General features: G+C 37.2%; 1 protein-coding gene across 1 annotated transcript; it reads left to right on the top strand.

Moving 5' to 3' along the window:
* Positions 1–15364: 15364 nt before the first annotated feature.
* On the top strand, positions 15365–17475 carry LOC145049700 (uncharacterized; the record flags this gene model as incomplete). The annotated part of the gene is made up of 5 exons (XM_078998074.1): positions 15365–16334; positions 16422–16775; positions 16855–17059; positions 17141–17322; positions 17414–17475. Coding segments are annotated over 5 exons (1773 nt in total), but the record flags the coding sequence as incomplete, so codon positions are not given.
* Between the last annotated feature and the right edge of the window lie 3307 nt (positions 17476–20782).

The following is a 20782-nucleotide window of genomic DNA, read 5'->3' on the forward strand; positions in this document are numbered from 1 at the left end:
GCTTTAGCAGAGCTCGATGAAGAACTTCCACTGTAAAAGTTACCTTCATAATTCTACCACAAGCTTTATAAAAAATCTGAAACTTTGAAAAGTCACAAATCCAATTTCGAATGACCATACCAAATTCTCCCCCGATTTATAATCAAAAACATGATTATTAAGCCTTCAAATGGTCATGAGAATGATCTTGAATGGATAAAAATTTACTAAGCTCCCCCATGACAAAATGATATTAACGATGAAGTATAAAATCCGAAAAAGTCGTGAAAATTTGACGTTATCACGAAAAACGACTTTCCGAACCGCCAAGACTTGATGGAATCCATAATTTTCTGTTCACGAAAAAAATATGTACGTTAAAGAATTCAAAACTATTCACCAGCCCTCAAATTTGTAAACTTTTCTGAATATAGGGCAGAAACTGTCATTTGCTAAAAGTCAGGGGATTGAAATGGTAATTCAGCAACATTATCCCATTGATTTTGTAACAAATTCGAAAAGGGATGAAAACTGTCAATATGCTGAAGTTATAGGGACCAAAATTGAAGCTTAACACCTTCTTCCTCATTTACCCCTAATAAAAGAATGTATCCTCACATCAGGTAACAAAAACACGAACTCCGAATCCAAACTGCAATCCTCGATCGATCATTCATTCCCAGCCCTGAGTTCATTTGTGAGTTGCGAATCCGAGCCGACAGGGACACCGATTCCGAGTCCATTCGCAGTTTCGATTGCGACTCGGTTTACACTGCATCAAGAAATTTCAATCTCCAAACATACCAACATCGAATTTCAGTGCATAACAATCGCAATCCATAGTTTACTTATGTTAAGTTCTTCGCAGATGAGAGCACCATTCAAAAAAAAATCACAGTACCGATTCAATCTTCTTAACTTTCAATTTTGACTTTTCTTGTTTGACTACTCAAATCCAATTGCCGACAAACACCAAAATCAACTTTATCAAATCAATACAATCACGAGACAAAATCGATATTCAATGAAAGAACGGATCGGCAAGTTTGAACCCAAAATCAAAAATTGATTTGGCAATAGTATCGTTTACAGATGACGACTCAAGAATGGAAGAACCAAGAATTCAAGATACAAAATTTACAGATGAGTCGACTTGTAATATACGATATCAAAGGCTTATACCAATAAACACATATCAATAATAGTGGGCAAAAGCACAGTCAAAACTTAAATCATCGATTTTGTTGGGTTAAACAGAGATCAGAAACCATCGATGATGGGCTCAAGAATGAACAGTGAACGAAACTTGTTAGGGCACAAGAACAATATGGAATTGAATAAATGGACTAAATCAAGAGAAATAGATCCATTGACATGAACCGAATGATCAGATCAAATAAAAAATTTTGAACAAAAAAACAAATCGGATTGAAATAATACCACAGTAACAGAATACATAAGTCTCCATGAACAGTTTCTTGAACAAGAATCTTGATTCCAAACCGCCAAAACACCAATAATCTTTAGTAATTTGTGCAGAAAATCATCAAATCAAGAACCGATACTTCAAAAATCAATAGATCTTCAAAGACCCGCTCTGATACCACTTGTTGGGAATAAAACCCTAATTGACATTTGATGAACAAGATGCGGAAAATAAGAACAAACACAAATATGAAGATTATGTCGAATGATCACTCAATTTATTCAAATATGAGGAGTAAATTACACTTTCAGCATAGACTAAAGAATCTAACACTACATAAGAAACCTCACGTGGCGGCTACATTTTGTCTCACTCTTAACCCTAATTGTGAATAATACATTACTATTTATAGGGAAAAGACAAGTCTTGGGCTTTTAACCTAGAATTCATCAAAGGGGCCCATTGCCATCATCCATGGAGTGCTTTGAAACCCTACAAAACATATGATTTCCATCGATGAAAATAGCTTTTTTAGAACTAAACAAATTACAAATTGAAATGTTTTTAAAGAGCATGGTTAGTTAAAAATATCAACACTAATTTTACTAAAAGGAATTAGAGGTTACTACATAAAAAAATATTTAATGTTATTTTTGCATTTTTGGTTTACTAAATGTAGCTAGAAACATAATTTTAATGCTACTTCACGTGACAATATGAAAATATTAGTGAATCCTAGAAAAAAAAAAGTTCAACGATGATAAAGTTTATACCTTAAATTTGGTGTATAAAGAAGTGTTTGTGTGATTAATTATGGACAGTTAACAATTGGTAATGATATATACATTATGATAATGACATTTGTTTTCAAGGATTTAATCAATATTTTTGTTTTCAATACAAATAAGCATGTGTTAAACATATGATAAGTTTGCATAGATAGGTTTCTAATGTTTTTATTTCCGGTAAATTTGATGTCGTTTACAAGTAAACATAAAGAGTGACATCTTATTCTATTTCCAAGTCTTGTCAAAGTGACTTTGAGTTTTGAGAGAAGAAAAATAATCAAGGTAGACTTTTTTATTTATCATTTACAAAAGAAATTCTTTTTATTAGAAAAAGATTTAAATTAAATATTCAAAATCACCAAATTAAGGTAATAAACTTTAAATATTCTTAATCTTTTTTAGAATTAACTCATATGTTTTTTTATTCTTAAATATGTAGAATTTATTGTTAAGGAGATATTTAATTTTAACTATAGACAATAATCTGAAAACACTTTAGACGTTATGCCAAAAACCATTTGATAAGGAGATTTTTAATTTTAACTATGGACAATTATCTTACAACATTTAAAGACATTATCCCAAAAAATCATTGATAAGGAGATTTTTATTTCAACTATGGACAATAATCTCACAATACTTGACAAGTTTTGCCAAAGACCATTTGATAAATATCATTTATCTAAGCTTATGAATTATCATAACGTTTATTTAATGTAACCAACTTTAAAAAATTACCACTTGAATCTCACTTGACACTTATTATCAAAACCTCTCTTGAACAAATTGAGTTATTATGTTTAGCAGAACCCATAAAACATCATATTTTATGTAACGTCCCAAAATTTAAGACCAAAATTTTTATTTTAATAATAATAAAACCATCATCCAAAATGTGTTTATGAAACCGTAAAAGAAAATCGGAGTATGTCAATAATCATCCAAGTACATCAAAAAAAGCATCTTGATGGTTGTAGATCAACCATGCATGGGTTAATGCTCTTTTGGTGTAAGTAGAATGCTAAATCTAGGGTTTGAGTCTCTCTGGGCCATGCAAAGGCATCAAGTTGGTAAATTTATCGTTTAAGACATTCCCCAAGATCTGGATCTGCAAAATGGACGTTTGGACTTAAAGCATTAAGGGCTTAATGAAGTTTTGGCAAGCAACTGCATATACCGGGCGTACACCAGCGTACGCTGAGAGTATGCAGTTGAGGCCTCATAAGTCCTTGGTCACGGAGTTGTGCGTTGGGCGTACCCAGGTAGTACACTAAGCGTATTCATCACGGGGCCATTTTGGGCTTTTGGTTTTGGTCCACTTTTGGACTCTTGTTGGGCCAAAATTTTTATTGAGTTGGGCCATTGTTAGGAATTAGGCCTTTATGGATTTGGGCCATTTTTGGGCTTCGGGGGTTTTTAGGTTTGGGTCACGGTTAATTGGGCTAATTAAGGGGAAGGGTAAAATGGTCTTTTACCCTAGTAGTCAGGGTTAGTAAATTAAAGTCTCAACTATGGTTTATGACCTAATTATTAATTAAGGTTGTATTTGATTGGTTAGCGCGATGATTCTCTAGTTCAATAGCTTGAGCATCTATTTGTTTAGTAGCGGATCGAGGTGAGTTTGCTCACTATACAATAGGACACTAGGGATTATATGTGCTTGTAGTCTTTATGGCTTCGGTTGTACGAATGTATGCTTGTGTTCCTGTTTGTTATATGTATGTGGGGGTGAAATAGACCCGTACGGTTGAAAAATACCGATTGAGTTGAAATAGACTCGGGGGGGGGGGGTGAAATAGACCCGGTACAACCTTGTCCTCACATATGAGTTGAAATAGACTCGAAGGTGAAACAAACCTAGCGGTGAAGTAGACCCGGTATATCCTTGAGCTTACATATATGTATGGGATGCAGTATTTTGAGGAACTCACTAAGCTTTGTGCTTACAGTTTTCAGTTTATGTTACAAGTACTTCCGATTCGAAGGGGAAGAGCTCGGGATGATCACAATGCACACACCATGATTTTCCGTTCTACTTGACTCTAATGTATTTTTGGATGATTGTTGATATACTCTGATTTCCTTTATGGTTTCTATAAACAATGTTTAGTTGATGGTTTTATTATTACAAAAACATTTTTTTTTCTAATTTTTGGGACGTTACAAAGATCATTGGTGGGTTATAAACTTTTTTTTACGTTGTTCAAAATATTAATGTCTTTCGTTGCTAAATCTTGTGTTTTTGAAACTATTTTTGAATAAAAACCCAACAGAAATTTCGGCAAGCTCTGAACCTTCTTCATGGGTTTGGTTTAACAGAGTCAATAAAGTTCATCTTCCCACATGATCACCATAATAGCACATGCTTCTGAGATGATGCATCGCAACTCGATTTGATGCTTAGCTTCCTACATAAGATTAATATGACATCACTTGCTCTTCTCTCTCTTTCGAATTTTGTCTGGTCCGATTTTAGGGCCCGAGTGAGACTCCTCATGCGTATAGCCTTTATATTGGTAACTCATAAGTGAGTGTAACATCCATAATCTAGAAGGTCAATTATGGAAATAAATTCCATTTTTAGGGGCCAACTCGTCGAGTTTATGGCATAAACTCGACGTGTTGGAAGCTTTTGGGCGTGTGTTTTTAAGGGCCAACTCGTCGAGTTGGTGTAGAGAACTCGATGAGTTGGGTGTTGTTTGAGAAAACCCTAATTTTAGGGGTTTTCATCCTATTTAAAGACCTTGACTCCCTTAGCTGGCCTCTTACCATCCTCATTGTCCAAAAAACCTTAATTTTGTGTATTATCCTTCAAGGTTGAGTGTGTGAGCTTGTGGTGAGCTTGGAGAGTTGGTTTTTGGTGTTGATTGGAAGGAGTTTGAAGGATGAAGGTGCTTGGTTTGGAAGGAAAGATTTGGATCCAGAAACTCTCCATTTGTTGCAGTCCTTTTGAGGTATAAAGTCGAAACCTTGTGTTGTTATCTTCTAGATCTCTTTGTGGGATGCTTTAGCTTGATTTTTAAGTGTGTGGTTGGGTTGTCCAAAGGTTAAGGGTTTCAAGGGTTGGTATGTTAGATCTGACCCTTTTATGACCTCTCTTGGCATAAAGTTGCAAGCTTTGCTAAGTCCTAAGTCCCATCCATGCATTAAGTCCTTTATTTTGCCATTTTGGGCTCTAGGGTTCATTTCTTGCATGCATGGACGTAAATTTGGAAACTTCACGTTATAATCCAGCCTTAGGATGCCAGATCTGTGTTTTGGGACTATGTTTTGAGAGTTTAAGGGCTTAATGGGTTAAGCCTCACTTTATTAAATCAACGATTCGGGTTTAGGTTCATTGTAGTGGTTTTTAAGGGTAAAGTTGGAAACTTTACCCTTCTAGTCATCATTTGGGAAGAGATCTGAGAATGGAAGCATCTAGATTCGATGGAAACGGCTTAATGCATTAAGTTGTTTGATTCCTGGCCAACTTGGCGAGTTCATTAGGAGAACTTGGCGAGTTGATGCAAGTTTTCCCGATATGTGCATTTAATGGAGAAAATCGATGAGTTGAAGGACAACTTAGTGAGTTGGGTCAACTCAGACCATTGACTTTGACTTTTGACTTATAATTAAGGGAATTATGGTCTTAGTATAAGGCCCGTATGGGGTTGGGGCCAATTTGGAAAATTGGGCCATTAATGGGCCATCGGGATACAAAGTGTTTGGACTAGAAAGAATGGTTGCGCCTTAAAGCAGGTCCATGTAAGGAATTTGGGCCCAATTTGTAAAATTGGGGCATTGGTTGATTAGTGGGCCTTTGTGTGACAACCGTCAACTTCCAGTCAAGTCAAAGTCAACTAAAGTCAACAAGTCAAACCGGTCGACTCAATTAACCCTTGTGTACTAGGGCTTACGTTAGTTGAGTACTATACAACTCGTTATTCCAATGAGAAATCATCAATTGAAAAGTTCGTATATCTAGATTTCCTTAACCTAAAACTGTGGTAAGTAATGAACCAAACTGATAAAACAATGGTGCATACTCATCAAGAGTGTGTAAGATCCTTAAACATGGCTTAACGGGGCTTACGGACCTTGCTTTGCGGAGCCAAGCACTCAAAAAGGTCACAAAAGAAGCCTCTTCCAATCTCTTTCACTCTATCTCTCTCTAATTAAAACCTCTCCCAAATCTCTCCAAGTATGTGAAATCTCTCTCAAATCTCTCTCGAAAGTCCCTTTAACTTTTTATAATCATATCGGGCATCCCGACACTTAACTTGGTGAAAAACGGCGCAAAACGAGAAGAATTCTTGAAAAATAGCCTTAAAGAACCGAAACCTTCCTTTAAGGGCCGAAGCCTCTCGGACCGAAACTAGGAAGAACCGAAGCTGCTATAAGGACCGAAACTTCCGAACCGAAACCCTTAGGACCGAACCCGAAGTCTCGCATAGACCGAACCCGAAGGTCCTCTCGGACCTGAACCTCGCACGGACCTTCGCTTCTTACCCTTTCGCTCCATTTCACTTCTAGTCCTTTTGGCCCATTTCGCCTTCGATCCATGACCAGAAGGGACTGAACCTCGGCCCAATACCGAGTGGTCTCGCAGGAAGCCCAAAATCACCCGGTTTTCGACTACGACTTCGTTTTAGGCCCATTTTTCATCATTTTAACGTGGGATTTTCACCAAAAACTTTATTCTAACATATAAGTACCCATATTTATTAATTAATCACGTTTTTGTGAATAAATCTTATCCAAGAAGAGTGGGTAAAGTACAAGGGGTGGAGTGTTGACTTTTCTTTGATTTATGACACAAGCAACCACCCATGCCCACTCCATGACCAGCCACACTCCTTCCACCATACCTAAGTCATGTCAATGTACTTTTCCATCATTTTCCAGCCTTCCCCACGTCTTAAGGACTGGAAAACACACCCTTTCTCCTCACTTCACTCATTTTCTCTCATTTCCACCAAAAGATCAAACACTTTTCTCTCAACTCTTCTCTCTCAATTTCGAGATTTCCAAGGCATTTTCCAAGGCTTTTCTTCTACTTTTGGTACGTATCTTCATCATCCTTATGATTATTACACTTCTTTCTACTCCAATCATGGATTGCTTACACAAATCCCATCACTTTGGTGTTAGATTCTCAAATCTTCAAGGCAACCTTCTAAGTGTTCTTGAGTTGAACACTTCTCTTCTTCGACATTCATCCACCTGAAATCACATAAGGTGAGTTCATACCCCTATATTTTCATGTTTTCTTAAGTTTTAGGGGGGGGGGGGAATACAAGTTAAAACACCAAGAACACAACTAAACTTTTCCAACAGCTTTCATCAGGAAAGTTTAACTCCATTCACGGACTGTTTTGGTCAACATAAACATTTTAGTTTTCAAAACTATAAAGATCCAAATAGTTCAGGTTTATACCTTTAAAATGACTACTTGCACATCTCCATACGATTTTTCTACAATTTATGCTGATTTTTACAAAACTGCCTATCATTTCAAGAAAACATCCGGACCAGTCTGTGATTATGAACTGTTTCACCCAAGTTGGAGGTTACTAAAAATCATGAGAAAATTTATGAACAAACTAGACTCATTTTCCAAACTCTCAGAATTTACGGATTCAGTTTTCGACTTCATATGATTTTTCTATGAATTTTCTAAAAACATAAAAGAAATGGTAATACTAGAAAAATGTTTTCAATTTCATTTACGCCTTGTAACTTGCTGAGCAAGGTGCGTACCTTCATGTGATGATATGCTATTACCATATATGTCATTTTGTCTTGTTATATAGACATACATCAGTTAACAAATGGATTTTTTCTATATTAAGCATGGTAAATGTTAAATTGTTATAAACAAATTTACATCCATTACATACAAACATTTGGTAAGCTATGACAAATATAGTTTATGAATACTACAACTACCCTTATTTTGATAAACAATAATAGGTATAGTTTATGATTCATTTACATAATAAACACATTACTAAAGGTATTACATATACAAAAGGGGTTATTACCACTACGAATAACTATGATAAACTATAATAAGTATAGTTAAGTCTATTACACCCCCCACAAGTAAGTACGCTAATTATAATCGGTATAATTAGGTTGCATATACATTACAAACAATATGATAAACTATAATAGGTATAGTTTATGTTTAATCTACACTACAAACTTATTACAAGAAGGGATTTCACCATCACCACCACTTTTGATAAGCTATAATATGCATAGTTCATGTTCACTACCACCATCGCTATTTGATGAACTGTGATATGTATAGTTTATGTTCACCATAACCACCACTTTTGATAAGCTATAATATGCATAGTTCATGTTCACTACCACTATCGCTATTTGATGAACTGTGATATGTATAGTTTATGTTCACCATCACCATCACATTTGATAAACTATAATATGTATAGTTCATGTTCACTACCACTATCGCTATTTGATGAACTGTGATATGTACAGTTTATGTTCACCATCACCATCACATTTGATAAACTATAATATGCATAGTTCATGTTCACTACCACTATCGCTATTTGATGAACTGTGATATGTATAGTTTATGTTCACCATCACCATCACATTTGATAAACTATAATATGCATAGTTCATGTTCACTACCACTATCACTATTCGATGAACTATGCTATGTATAGTTTATGTTCACAACCGCTACTACTATTTCATACACTACACTAGGATTTGGTTTCGGTCTTTGGTTTTAAGACTACATTCTATCTAGAATTGTTAGTTTTCAGCTATAATTTCTAAGTGTATATGCTAGAGTTATATAGAATTTAGTCGTGATCGACTTAGAATTGGTGGGTCCGCTTTATTTCCTGTTCCTTGTTTGGTTGTAGGCCTAGGGCAGACCCATTACATTCGACGGTTTATTTAACTTTAATTTTATATAACTTATATACACTTGGAGATTATGGAAGGAAATTATTAGGAATTCTAGGATGCACAATTTCATAACACGAAAACTTACAACTCACTTTTCAAGGAAAATATTGGATTTTCTGGAATCCCTTTACTGCTTTTACAAGGAAAATAGTTTATTTCTCAACTAAAACTCTTATGAACTCACCAACCTTTGTGTTGACACTTTTTCAAACAACTTGTATTCTCAGGAAATCACTAAACAGGTAATCAACTGCTTTCGAGGACGGGATGCTAAGGCGTTAAATTCAAAACTTATTTTGTCATCATGATGTAATTGATTTTGAAACATGTAAACTTACTCTATGATGTAACTCTTTCAATTATATTGATGATGGTTGTGTCTACTTTCTTCACTATTATACTCGTTGTTATGATACTATACATGAAGTCATCCACCCCCGAACGTTTCCGCCGTTCTGGTTTGGGGGTGTGACAGATTGGTATCAGAACATTGTTTATAGTGAACTAAGTATATCGAACCATATAAGATATACAAACTATAAATACATTGGGACTGAAAGTCTCTGATTTAACATTTTCTAAATAACTATACTTTTAGAAACAAATAGTTTCTCGTTAAAAAGTATGTGCACATGCATACACACTAGGGTCAGTATGATGGTGGGATGGGACAAAAGTGGTGATTGTTGAACAATACGAGTAGGCTTGGGGATGTATAGTCAGGTCTGGGAATGACATAGCCTGATCAACTATGTCTCACCCAGAAGTGATTAGCATATGCCCAGGAATGGTCATGGGGTTGCAACAAGTCTAAAAACTTACCAACTCTATCTACAAAGAAACATCGAGAACATAAGACAAACATTTAAAATACTATAGGAGTATTTTGTGGAACTATAACTAACTTATGTGAAAACTAAAGACCCCTATTAGAAGGTCTAAAATGACTAAGTGCACACGCTAAGGTTATACATAATCAAAGATATTATAGACTCAGAATCTATGACTATTGCTCTACTTCCTGTTCCTTGTTTAGTTGTGGATTTAGAGTAGAATCATTTATTCAGAGGTCTATTTTATCTCAGATTATGTATAACTGGTATCCACTATGTGATTATAGAAGTGACTAATAAGGATCACCCCTATAAGTAATTGTAGGATTAGACGTCTAATAACCATCTCATCTACCCCTATTCTCACACTAACAACATGGCAAGAGCTCAACTACCAGGAGGAAGACCCCTATTTACCTAACCAGGAAAATGGTGATTAGAACGGAGAAAATCCCGAAAAGGATCCTGAAGAAATAACGGAGGAAGACCCCGAAGACAATTAGAAGAGGAACGAGAGGAAGAGAAACCAAAGTAAAACAAAGAAAAGAATAAATAGGAGAAGATTCTGACAAGGAGTCGAGGTCTACAATACACCCTCCAGACTCTACATATCGACGAGACTTCCATGGTCCGACACCTCGATAAGTCATAGATTTAAAGAAATGGAGTCTGAGACAAGGTCAATCACCCTCCCTACAGTATGGAAAGAGGTTTCTACAACCTCAATAGAGGAGGATCAGTAGACAAGGCCCTCTTTGTCATAGTATATTGCTTACCGAAGGATACAAACACGAGCACCAGACAACCGAATCAGAAAGGTTAGCGCTATCACCGAGATCACCGCAATGCACCTTTGTCACCTGGATAAAGGACATGACAGGCCAGGAACCACATCAAGGGCTGGAAAACACACCCTCTCTCCTCACTTCACTCATTTTCTCTCATTTCCACCAAAAGATCAAACACTTTTCTATCAAGTCTTCTCTCTCAATTTCGAGATTTCCAAGGCTTTTATTCTACTTTTGGTAAGTATCTTCATCATCCTTAATGATTATTACACTTCCTTCTACTTCAATCATGGATTGCTTACACATATTCCATCACTTTGGTGTTAGATTCTCAAATCTTCAAGGCAACCTTCTAAGTGTTCTTGAGTTGAACACTTCTCTTCTTCGACATTCGTCCACCTAAAATCACATAAGGTGAGTTCATACCCCCTATATTTTCATGTTTTCTTAAGTTTTAAGGGGGGGGGGGATACAAGTTAAAACACCAAGAACACAACTAAACTTTTCCAACGGCTTTCAATTATATTGATGATGGTTGTGTCTGCTTTCTTCACTATTATACTCGTTGTTATGATACTATACATGAAGTCATACTAACTTAATCAAATTCAGCAATAAGTAGAGGAAAGAAGTAATCAAAAGTACTTGAGGTTCTTTAATAAGCTAAATCAATAAATAACTAAATCACTGAATCCAAACCATAAAATCAACTAACAATATTCACTCATCCTAAGCTAAACGAAAGTCATGAGTGTTTAGCTCATGATTTCAGCAAATAAAATCACAAATACTAAATTCAAGGTGTTAGACATGGCTAAATGACCCATTATGTGTTATGTGGTATGATATTTGTTCTGTTATATGTGGTATGCTAGTTGTCTCTATGATACTTGCATTGAAGACCTCGGGGGGGGGGTGCCCGAGGCAATTAGATATCAGACCATGAGGGGTGCCCATGGCATTCCAGGCAAAGACCATGGGGGAGCCCATGACATTTCGAATAAAGACCATGCAGGGTAGCCTATGTCAATTACATGTATGTTGCATGATATTATGTGGTTGTATGTTATATGGTATTTAAGGTAACTCACTAAGATTTGTGCTTACTGTTTTCAGTTTATGTTTCAGGTACTCCAGTTTTCAAATGAAAGAGCTCGGGACGATTGCAGGGCACACACCACATGTTTCCGCATTTTGTGAATTACTCTGATTTGATGATGTTTTTGCTAACTCTTAGTTACCTTGGTTTCACGATAAAGAAATGTATTAATGATTTATTAATCAAATTTTTTTTCTAGTCATGATTTTTGGGGCGTTATAGTGAGTCACTACCCACCTCAAAATATCATGTCTACATCGACAAGGGTAACCAGCTAAATGAGGGTTTTCGGGCGAAATGGGTTAAAGTGCTTGATTTATCTGGTTTATTGGGCTTTTTTTATTCAAATTTCTTTTAGGATTTTGTCAAAAGAAATTCGCAAAATAATATGACTTTTTCTGAATATTTTCCATTATAAATTTTACTATAAACATATGTTTTACATTATTTTTATATAATAATATCTATCGGGCCTAGGTCCAGGGTCGGAGACTATGGGTATCACTATCCCCTTTTTTTTATTTAAAGATTCCCCATTCTTGTTACCATCTCCGGTCAACTTGGGTATTTCCCGGTCAAACAAAATGCAGGTTTTGGGTTCCCATCGGGTATAATATTTTTTTCATCCCTCACATAGAGTGTCTGTGTTGTGTGGGTGTTTTAGGATTTGTTGAGAGAGGTAGTTGAGAGTTGATCCATAAAGATTTATTGGGTGTGTGTGTTTGTAGGTTAAAATAAAAGGTTATAGTTAGTATTTAATCTGAATGAAGTAGCAAAGACATACATGTGTCCTAATACAAGAAGCAACACTACATTTGTAACACTCGAAATTCAGTAGGTTAATTAAGGAAAGAAAATCTTCAATTAAGAGGCCAACTCGTCGAGTTCAAGGGTGAGAACTCAACGTTTTGGAATATTTGGGCACGCGGGAATTTAAAGACCAACTTGACGAGTTGGGGAGGACCAACTCGGCGAGTTGGACAGGGTTTGGGAAAACCCTAGATCTAGGATTTTGCACCCTATTTAAACACCTTATGCTTTAGGGTTTGGCCTTATTTCCAGCCTCCACTGTCCGAACCCTAGATCTCGAAACCCTAATGCTATTGTGAATGATTGTGAGCCATTTTGAGTGTTCTTGTGGGTGTTTGAAGCTCTTGGAAGGAAGGAAAGTTTGAAGGAACAAGGAAGAGTTGCTAGATCCAGAAACCTCACTCAATTTTCGTCACTTTCTGGTAATCAAGTCTCAAACTTTCCTAATAGTTCATTAGATCTCCTTCTTAGCACCTTTTGCTTGTTTTTGGTCCAAATGATATGGTCCTTGAGAGTTGGACATCCCAAACGGAAAGCACTTAAGATCTCGAGTCTTTAAGGACTTTCATAGCATAAAGGTGCCAAGTTTATGGCTATGGAAGTCCCATGCAACCTTTAAGCCATCATTTTGGCCTTTTGAGCTTCGAATGGCCATGCATGTAGAGAAATATGGGAACTTTACGTAATATTTTGGTTCTTATGGTCCAGATCTATGACCTCATGGCCTACCTTGTAGTTTTGGTGGTTTTGGATTAAGACCTTGGCCCTTTTTGGGTTAGGGTTTGAGCTTATTCTCTTTTAGAAGGGATTAATGGGTAAAGTTGGAAACTTTAACCTTCTAAAATGTACTTCCAGTCTAGATCTAGAGTATTGGGTTCAGATCTGAAGAATAAAGGCTTAATGCATTAAGGAGTAAACAGACTGAAGAACTCGACGAGTTCATAAAGGAACTCGACGAGTTGATGTGAGTATGACCCGATCCTATTAAAAAGGAAAGAACTCGAGGAGTTGATTCGGAGTATCACGATTCTGTGGTTTATGGGAACTCGTCGAGTTGAAGGAATAACTCGACGAGTTGAGTCAACTCCACTGTTTTGAAAACCGGACCGGACCGGCCGGTTCAACCGGGAACCGGTCCTGGTTCCGGTTCTTTCACTCCCAAAAACCGGTAGCTGCTTAAACCGGAAAAAACCGCCGGTTTTCGTCGACCCGTGGTCCAACCGGGCCGGTTCAACCGGCCTCGAACCGTTTTTTTTTTGTTTTCTTCAAATCCATCGGGAAATAACTCAAATAAGTGAATAACCTAAAATTCTCAAACCTCGATTTCGCATTCAGTACGCAGAAAGAAGAGGAGCCGTTCGAAAGTCGAAACCCATACGCCATCTTCACGAAGTCGACTCACAAAATCGACTAAAACACCCCCGATTTCAGTTTCATTCGACTTCCTAATTGCTTCCAATCGATCGAAGGGGCAAGGATTTCAACGATTTCTGCTCCACATTCAGCGACACAGTGAAGATTTCAATGATTTGTTCTCCAATTTCAACCATAATCGACACTTCCATTCCATAATACAAAGGTAATACCAATGTTCTGTTATGTAGTCATTATTTTTAATCATCATTAAAGTTCATATAGTTTTGATCATACAAGCTTTGATGTAGTGATAATGATATGCTTAAAAAACTAGAAATCGAAAAATATACAAAGATTAGATTAGAAAAGTTAAGAGATCAAGGGATAAGGTATGGCCTTGGCTTACAGTTATATGGGAATCTTGGTGCATGTAATGTGTATGTGTGTATATAGCATTTGTTATTGTTTCAAATGTGGTAAAGGAATAAGAATACTCTCAAGTTGTTTTAGATAATTAAGCAGCGACGTGATGATGTGTTCCAATATTTATTATGAAATTTTGATAAATGTGAATTCACAGGTTTTATATATGAATTATGAGCTTGAATATTTGCTATGCTTGTATAATTAAGTTGACATGTTTAGAAGGAGGAATGGGTGTCATAATCTCCTAGGTTCATTATTATTGGGATAAAAACAAATTATTCAATTGGATAGTTTTGATCATACAAGTTTTGATCATATAGACATGTAAAATATTGCAACATCTTTAGAAGAAATTTTTTAGACCATATATGATCAAAATAAATTGTAGACATATTTTTTAAACGCTTATTTAAATTGTATAGATTATGAGCACTCCGGGTTCAAGTTCCAATCCATCCGAAGAAGCCCAATCGAATACCGTCTCATCTGGTTCACAAGCTTCTACTCAACCAAATGTTCGGGCAAAAAAGGATCCTGCTTGGAGGTATATTACTCAGCTTGATAGTGGAGGCGGAAAGAAAGCATACTTTTGTACTTTTTGTAAAAATACATATAACGGTGGAGGTATCAATAGAATGAAACAACACCTTGCTGGAGTGCCAGGTGCTATTTCAGCATGTCCGAGTTGTCCAGGAGATATAAAGTTTGTCATGAAAAGTTCATTGGATGAAAATGCCAAAAAAACAAAAGAGAAACATGCTGGTGTGCTTAGTGATACCTTGGGGGTGAATGTAGATAACATGTATGATGTTATTGATGATGATGATGATGACGTTCAAGTACTCACCCAACAATCAACTCAAAAAAAAGATGGAAAGAGAAAAGCTCCTCATGCCTCCCAAACCAAAACCGTGCCACCTTTTTTAAAAAGAGGTATGCATGATCCTTCTCAACCATCAATTAAGGCAACATTGCAAAGTAAGGAAAGATGGCATGATACGGATTTAGCTCTTGCTATGTGGTTTTATGATGCTTGTATACCTATGAATGCTGTGAATTCTCCCCTTTTCCAAATAGCAATGAGCAAAGTTGCTAGTATGGGTCATGGATACACGGGGCCTTCATATCATGCTATGCGTGTCACATTGTTGAAAGATGAAAAACAGTCCGTACAACTTATAGTTGATTCCTATAGACGTTACTGGGCAGAAAATGGTTGTACAATTATGGGTGATGGGTGGCGGGATACAAGACAAAGACCCCGTATCAATTTTATGGTGTATTGTGCAAAAGGGATTTCATTCATCAAATCAGTTGATGCATCGGATATTGAGAGTAATGCCCAAACATTATGCAACTTGTTTAGTGAGATTGTTGATATTGTTGGTCGTCAGAATGTTGTTCATTTAGTCACTGATAATGCTGCAAACTATAAGGCTGCAGGAAGATTGTTATGTGAGAAGTATCCGTCCATTGTTTGGTCTCCTTGTGCAGCTCACTGTATGAACTTGATTATGAAGGACATGTCGGAGATGCGTGAAGTCGCTGATTTGGTTACACTTGCATCGAGGGTTACAGTGTTTGTTTATAACCACAAATGGCCATTAAATTGGTTAAGAAAAAGACCAGGTTGGACAGAAATTATTCGTCCGGGTGCCACTCGTTTTGGTACTGCATTTATTGCATTGAAAAGTTTGTGTGATCACAAACATGATTTACAAGCTATGGTTACCTCCCCGGATTTTAAAAAAGTGATTAGATTAGAAAAAGCAAAAGAAGTTAAGCTTATCATATTGAATGAAAGCTTTTGGAATAATTGTGCTATAATAGTAAAGGTCATGACTCCAATGTTGAGACTTTTACGGATTTGTGATTCGGATGAGAAGCCGGCTTTAGGTATAATTTTTGTTTATATTCTTTAATGATGTTTACAAATATATTATCATTTTATTATTTTAATTGATGTTTTTTTTCTTTTTTTAGGTTATGTATACGAAGGGATGTATAGGGCAAAAAAAGGAATTAAGAAACTTTTTCGTAACAACAGAGAGTTGTACACCCCGTTTACTAACATCATCAAAAATCGGTGGGATAGGATGTTGCGTAAGAGTCTTCATGCTGCTGCTTATTGGTTGAATCCAGTATTTCAATATGATCAGGAAAATTTTTCTAAGAAACCAGAGGTGGTTGGGGGGATAATGGATATGATTGAGCGTTATAGCAGTGCTGGTACCGTGGATGGTCTAACTCTCATGGACCAACTAAAGTTGTTTCGTGAGCATGAGGGTAGTTTTGGTAGAAAACTTGCTTTCGCTTCTCGCAATACTACTCGTCCCGGTAACTTTTTTTTTCAAATTTTTATTAATAGTGAATTATAATAAAAATATTATAATATTATTTTGTTATTTTGCATTAGATGAATGGTGGAAATTACATGGTGGAGATGCTCCGGAATTGCAAAAATTTGCAATTCGAATTTTAAGCCAAACTGCTTCTTCTTCCGGGTGTGAAAGGAATTGGAGTGTCTTTGAGAGGATCCACACTAAAAGAAGGAATCGATTGGAGCATCAAAGACTTAATGACCTTGTTTATGTTCATTATAATTTGCGTCTACAAAATAGGTAATGTATACATTTAAACTTTTTTTTTTTTTTTTTCATTTTTTTACTTATGTGTAAAAGTATATTAATATTTTTCTCTAGGCTCAAGGATTACAAAAAGTCTTATGATCCGATTGATTATGAAAGTATTGATAAAATCGAGTTTTGGGTGGTTGATGAAATACCGGAGGGTGAACTAAATTATAATGAATTGGAAAATATGGTTGAAGAAGAACCACCAAACTACGATGAATCAATGATGTTTGAATCTCAAGTTTCTCAAGGTTAGTATTTTATGTTATTCTATCAATATTTTGTTATTCTTCAATTTGAGTTTAATTTTTGATAAAATTGAATTTGAATTTGGTATTGAAGATGATGAAGAAGATGATGATGGAGCCGCGTTAGAAGAAATTGACATTGATTCATTTAGATGAAAATTAAATTGTGATTGAAGTTTGCATTTTGATACATTTCATGGTATTTTGATGTTTATGTTGTAAACTTTTTTTTTTGAAGACTAGAATCAAGATGTGTTGAATTATTTTCTTGATATTTTGTATGTTTGATATTTTTATTTAATGTTGAAAACTAATGTTTATTGATATTTTGGGCTTAAAGTTTATTTTTGTATTTTTTTGGAATATTTTAAAATTTTAAATACAATAATGATGTAATAATGAAGTCGTCCGGTTCATCCGGTTTTTTTGAACGGTCCGACCGGTTGAACCGGTTGACCCATCGACCCGGTTAAGCTGCCGGTTCGATGTCCGGTCCGGTTTTCAAAACATTGGTAAACTCGGAGCGTTGACTTTGACTTTGAATTTGATGTTGACTTTGACCTTAACTTGACTTTGACCTTGACTTGACTTCGACCAAGGTTAACCTTGTAGGGTTATGAAGTGCGGAATGGGTTCTAAAGGAGTAGTTCCATGTAAGGGTTTAAGTCAAATTTGGAGAATTGGGCCATTGATGGGCTCTTATGGGTTTTATAGTTTGGGCCTCGATAGGTCGGGGTGAAACGATCATTTCACTCCAAGGATTATAGATCATGGTTGGGACCTAGTTGCTAATTGGGTGATATTTTGGTATTGATAGCTCAGGGAGTTGTCAGGGCAGCAACTAAGGATCTTTGCAGTGAGCTTCACCATTCGAGGTGAGTCTTCTAACTATTTGTATGGATCGAAGAAACCAATGCTGGCCCATTTGGTTTATGTATAGTAGGAAGACCCGGGGGTTAGCCCTATACATTATGAATGAAAGACCAGGAGGTGGCTCCTGGTACACTATAAGCTAGATAGCTAAGTAGAGTAGTATGTATGTTAGTTGTCTTTGTGATGTGTAACAGCCCGGAATTCCAAGTATCGTCATATTTATGATTTTTGGGTGTTTTAAGAGGGGACTCGGCGAGTTGGAGCTCAGACTCGCCGAGTAGGACCGCAGATCTGGTCGCGGGTTCGCGACTGGACTCGACGAGTCCAGATATGGACTCGGCGAGTCTGCGCTGTTTAGCGAAACCCTAACCGTCCAGGTTTGGGACATATATGAGGGGCCTTATGGCCGTCATTGTTCATCCTAGTCCTTTAAGAGAAACCCTAATTCGATCGTGAGCATCTGGAGCAAGGTAGAAGACCATTATTGATCTTGGAAGTGTTATTTTGCAAGGAGGAGGAGGCTTGGTTAAGGAAACAACAAGAGAAGCCACATTCTGAGGATTGGGGATACAGAGCAACGTTATTCAAGTAATATTTCGAGTTGCATTCTTCTATGTTGATGTGTATATGGATCTAGGGTTTATTGAACCCTTTTGTGGCTAGATTGAGTGTTTCCTTAGTCCCCCAAGCGATTGGAACCCTATATTGGGATCCTTAAAAGTCCAGAATGTCCCATGCCTGAGCATTTCGGGAATCAATGGAGGTTTTGGATTGGAATCCTTATGCCTTAGATCAAAATGTAAATTATGAGTCTTGGGGTGTATTATGAGCACCGAAATGAGGGCTTTACGTGATGAACCAGTTTAGGAAGGCCAGACCTGTGAATTGTCGGAATAGATCTGACCTTAGAAAGCAGTTGAGCGGTTGCATGGCATGGACTCGCCGAGTCCGATGAACAGACTCGGCGAGTAGCTTGAAGATTAACTGGGACTCGCCGAGTTGTTCTTCAGACTCGGCGAGTTGAGTCGGGGTGGCCCCGCGATTCTTCCAGGAGGAACTCGTCGAGTCAGGGGGGATACTCGACGTGTAGAAAGGGAATCTTAGAGAATTGGTGAGAACGTGTAGACTCGCCGAGTCTCCCTAGCACTCGCCGAGTCCGGTCAAAGTTGACCGTTGATCGTTGACCGTTGACCAGAGTGGACCTGTGTTGACTTCTTAGGGGTAGTCAACATTAGAGATATAAAGTGTTAACTAGGGACATTATGATGTTATAGGAGGATTAGAGCTCGGAGAATCGGGCACGAGGGATTCCAAGGTTGTGTGATATAGAGACACGCGAGGTGAGTCTTCTCACTATACTTTACCTTGAGTAGGTAATCAGAGTTATGTGATAGAGTATGTGTATGTTATGTGTATGCTATGTGTTGTACTGCATGATGTCTATGTGATTTATGCTGTGCATGCTTATAGAGTTGGAACCGGAAGGTTCCCAGAGTTAGAACCTGAGGGTTCACAGAGTTTGGGTGCATGGACCCACAGAGTTATAGCCTCGAGTGGCTAATATGTGTTATATGTGGTATTTTGGGGAACTCACTAAGCGTTATGCTTACAATGTTGGTGTTATTTGTTTCAGGTACTAGTGAGGATCGCGGGAAGGCGCCGGTCTGATCAGTGCACACACACGGGATTTTTATATTATGTGATCTTGGGGTTTTTATATATGTTATGAAACGAATTACAAACAATGATGTTTTATAAATATTAAATGAAGTTTGTCTTTATTAAATGCGAAAAATTATTTTTAAATTTGTGGCTTTACAATTTGGTATCAGAGCCTTGGTTTGAGGGATTCGAGTACACCTTCGGGCGTATTTGGACTCAAACTGAGGATTGAGATGTACTTTTCAAGAGATTAAAAGATTTTTAAAAAGACGCAGAGCAAGAGATGTGTGTACGATCAGCCCGCGCCCGAACGGTGATTTCCCAAAATACCCTTACATTATATGATGTTAATATTGATATGATGTATCTGCATGCTAGAGTAGGCTAGGCATTGCTACTAGGAATAGATTGGCCTGATTTGTGATGCCTTAGTCTAGGGAGAGGTGAGCTGCTACGAGATGCTTGAGAGTGAGTAGGTAGCAGCGAGGGACTTATGATAAATATATTAGAGAGTGGTCTACGCATGATAGAGTACTTGGGACCTGGAATCCGAAGAGGAGGACTTGGAGTGTATCCTGGTGCGGTGCGGATAGTAGTATTGGGCCCGTACTACTGGAAGCATCGGAGCGGGGTGCAGCCCAAGTAAGAATCTTTGGAATGCCAAGAATCAAGGAGGAAAGAGTTGACGGGTGTGAGTGTGTTCGTGGGGATTCTAAATTTATTTTATGTCGTATTCCAGCGGTAGATCATGGTGAGGACACGTTTCACGTCCGAGAGCAGTGGTACCAGTGAGGAAGATATCCGCCGGATCATCCAGGAGGAGGTAGCTGCAGCCATCAGGGCCGAGATTCCGGAGATGTTTGGGTCCATAAAAAGACCACACTGATTGAGACGTTCGACGAGCGTTATGCCGCTCTTACTGAGGCTG

The sequence above is a fragment of the Lactuca serriola genome, chromosome 5 (assembly GCF_051521515.1).
Source record: "Lactuca serriola cultivar US96UC23 chromosome 5, Lser_US96UC23_V15, whole genome shotgun sequence".
Classification (NCBI taxonomy): Eukaryota; Viridiplantae; Streptophyta; class Magnoliopsida; order Asterales; family Asteraceae; genus Lactuca; species Lactuca serriola.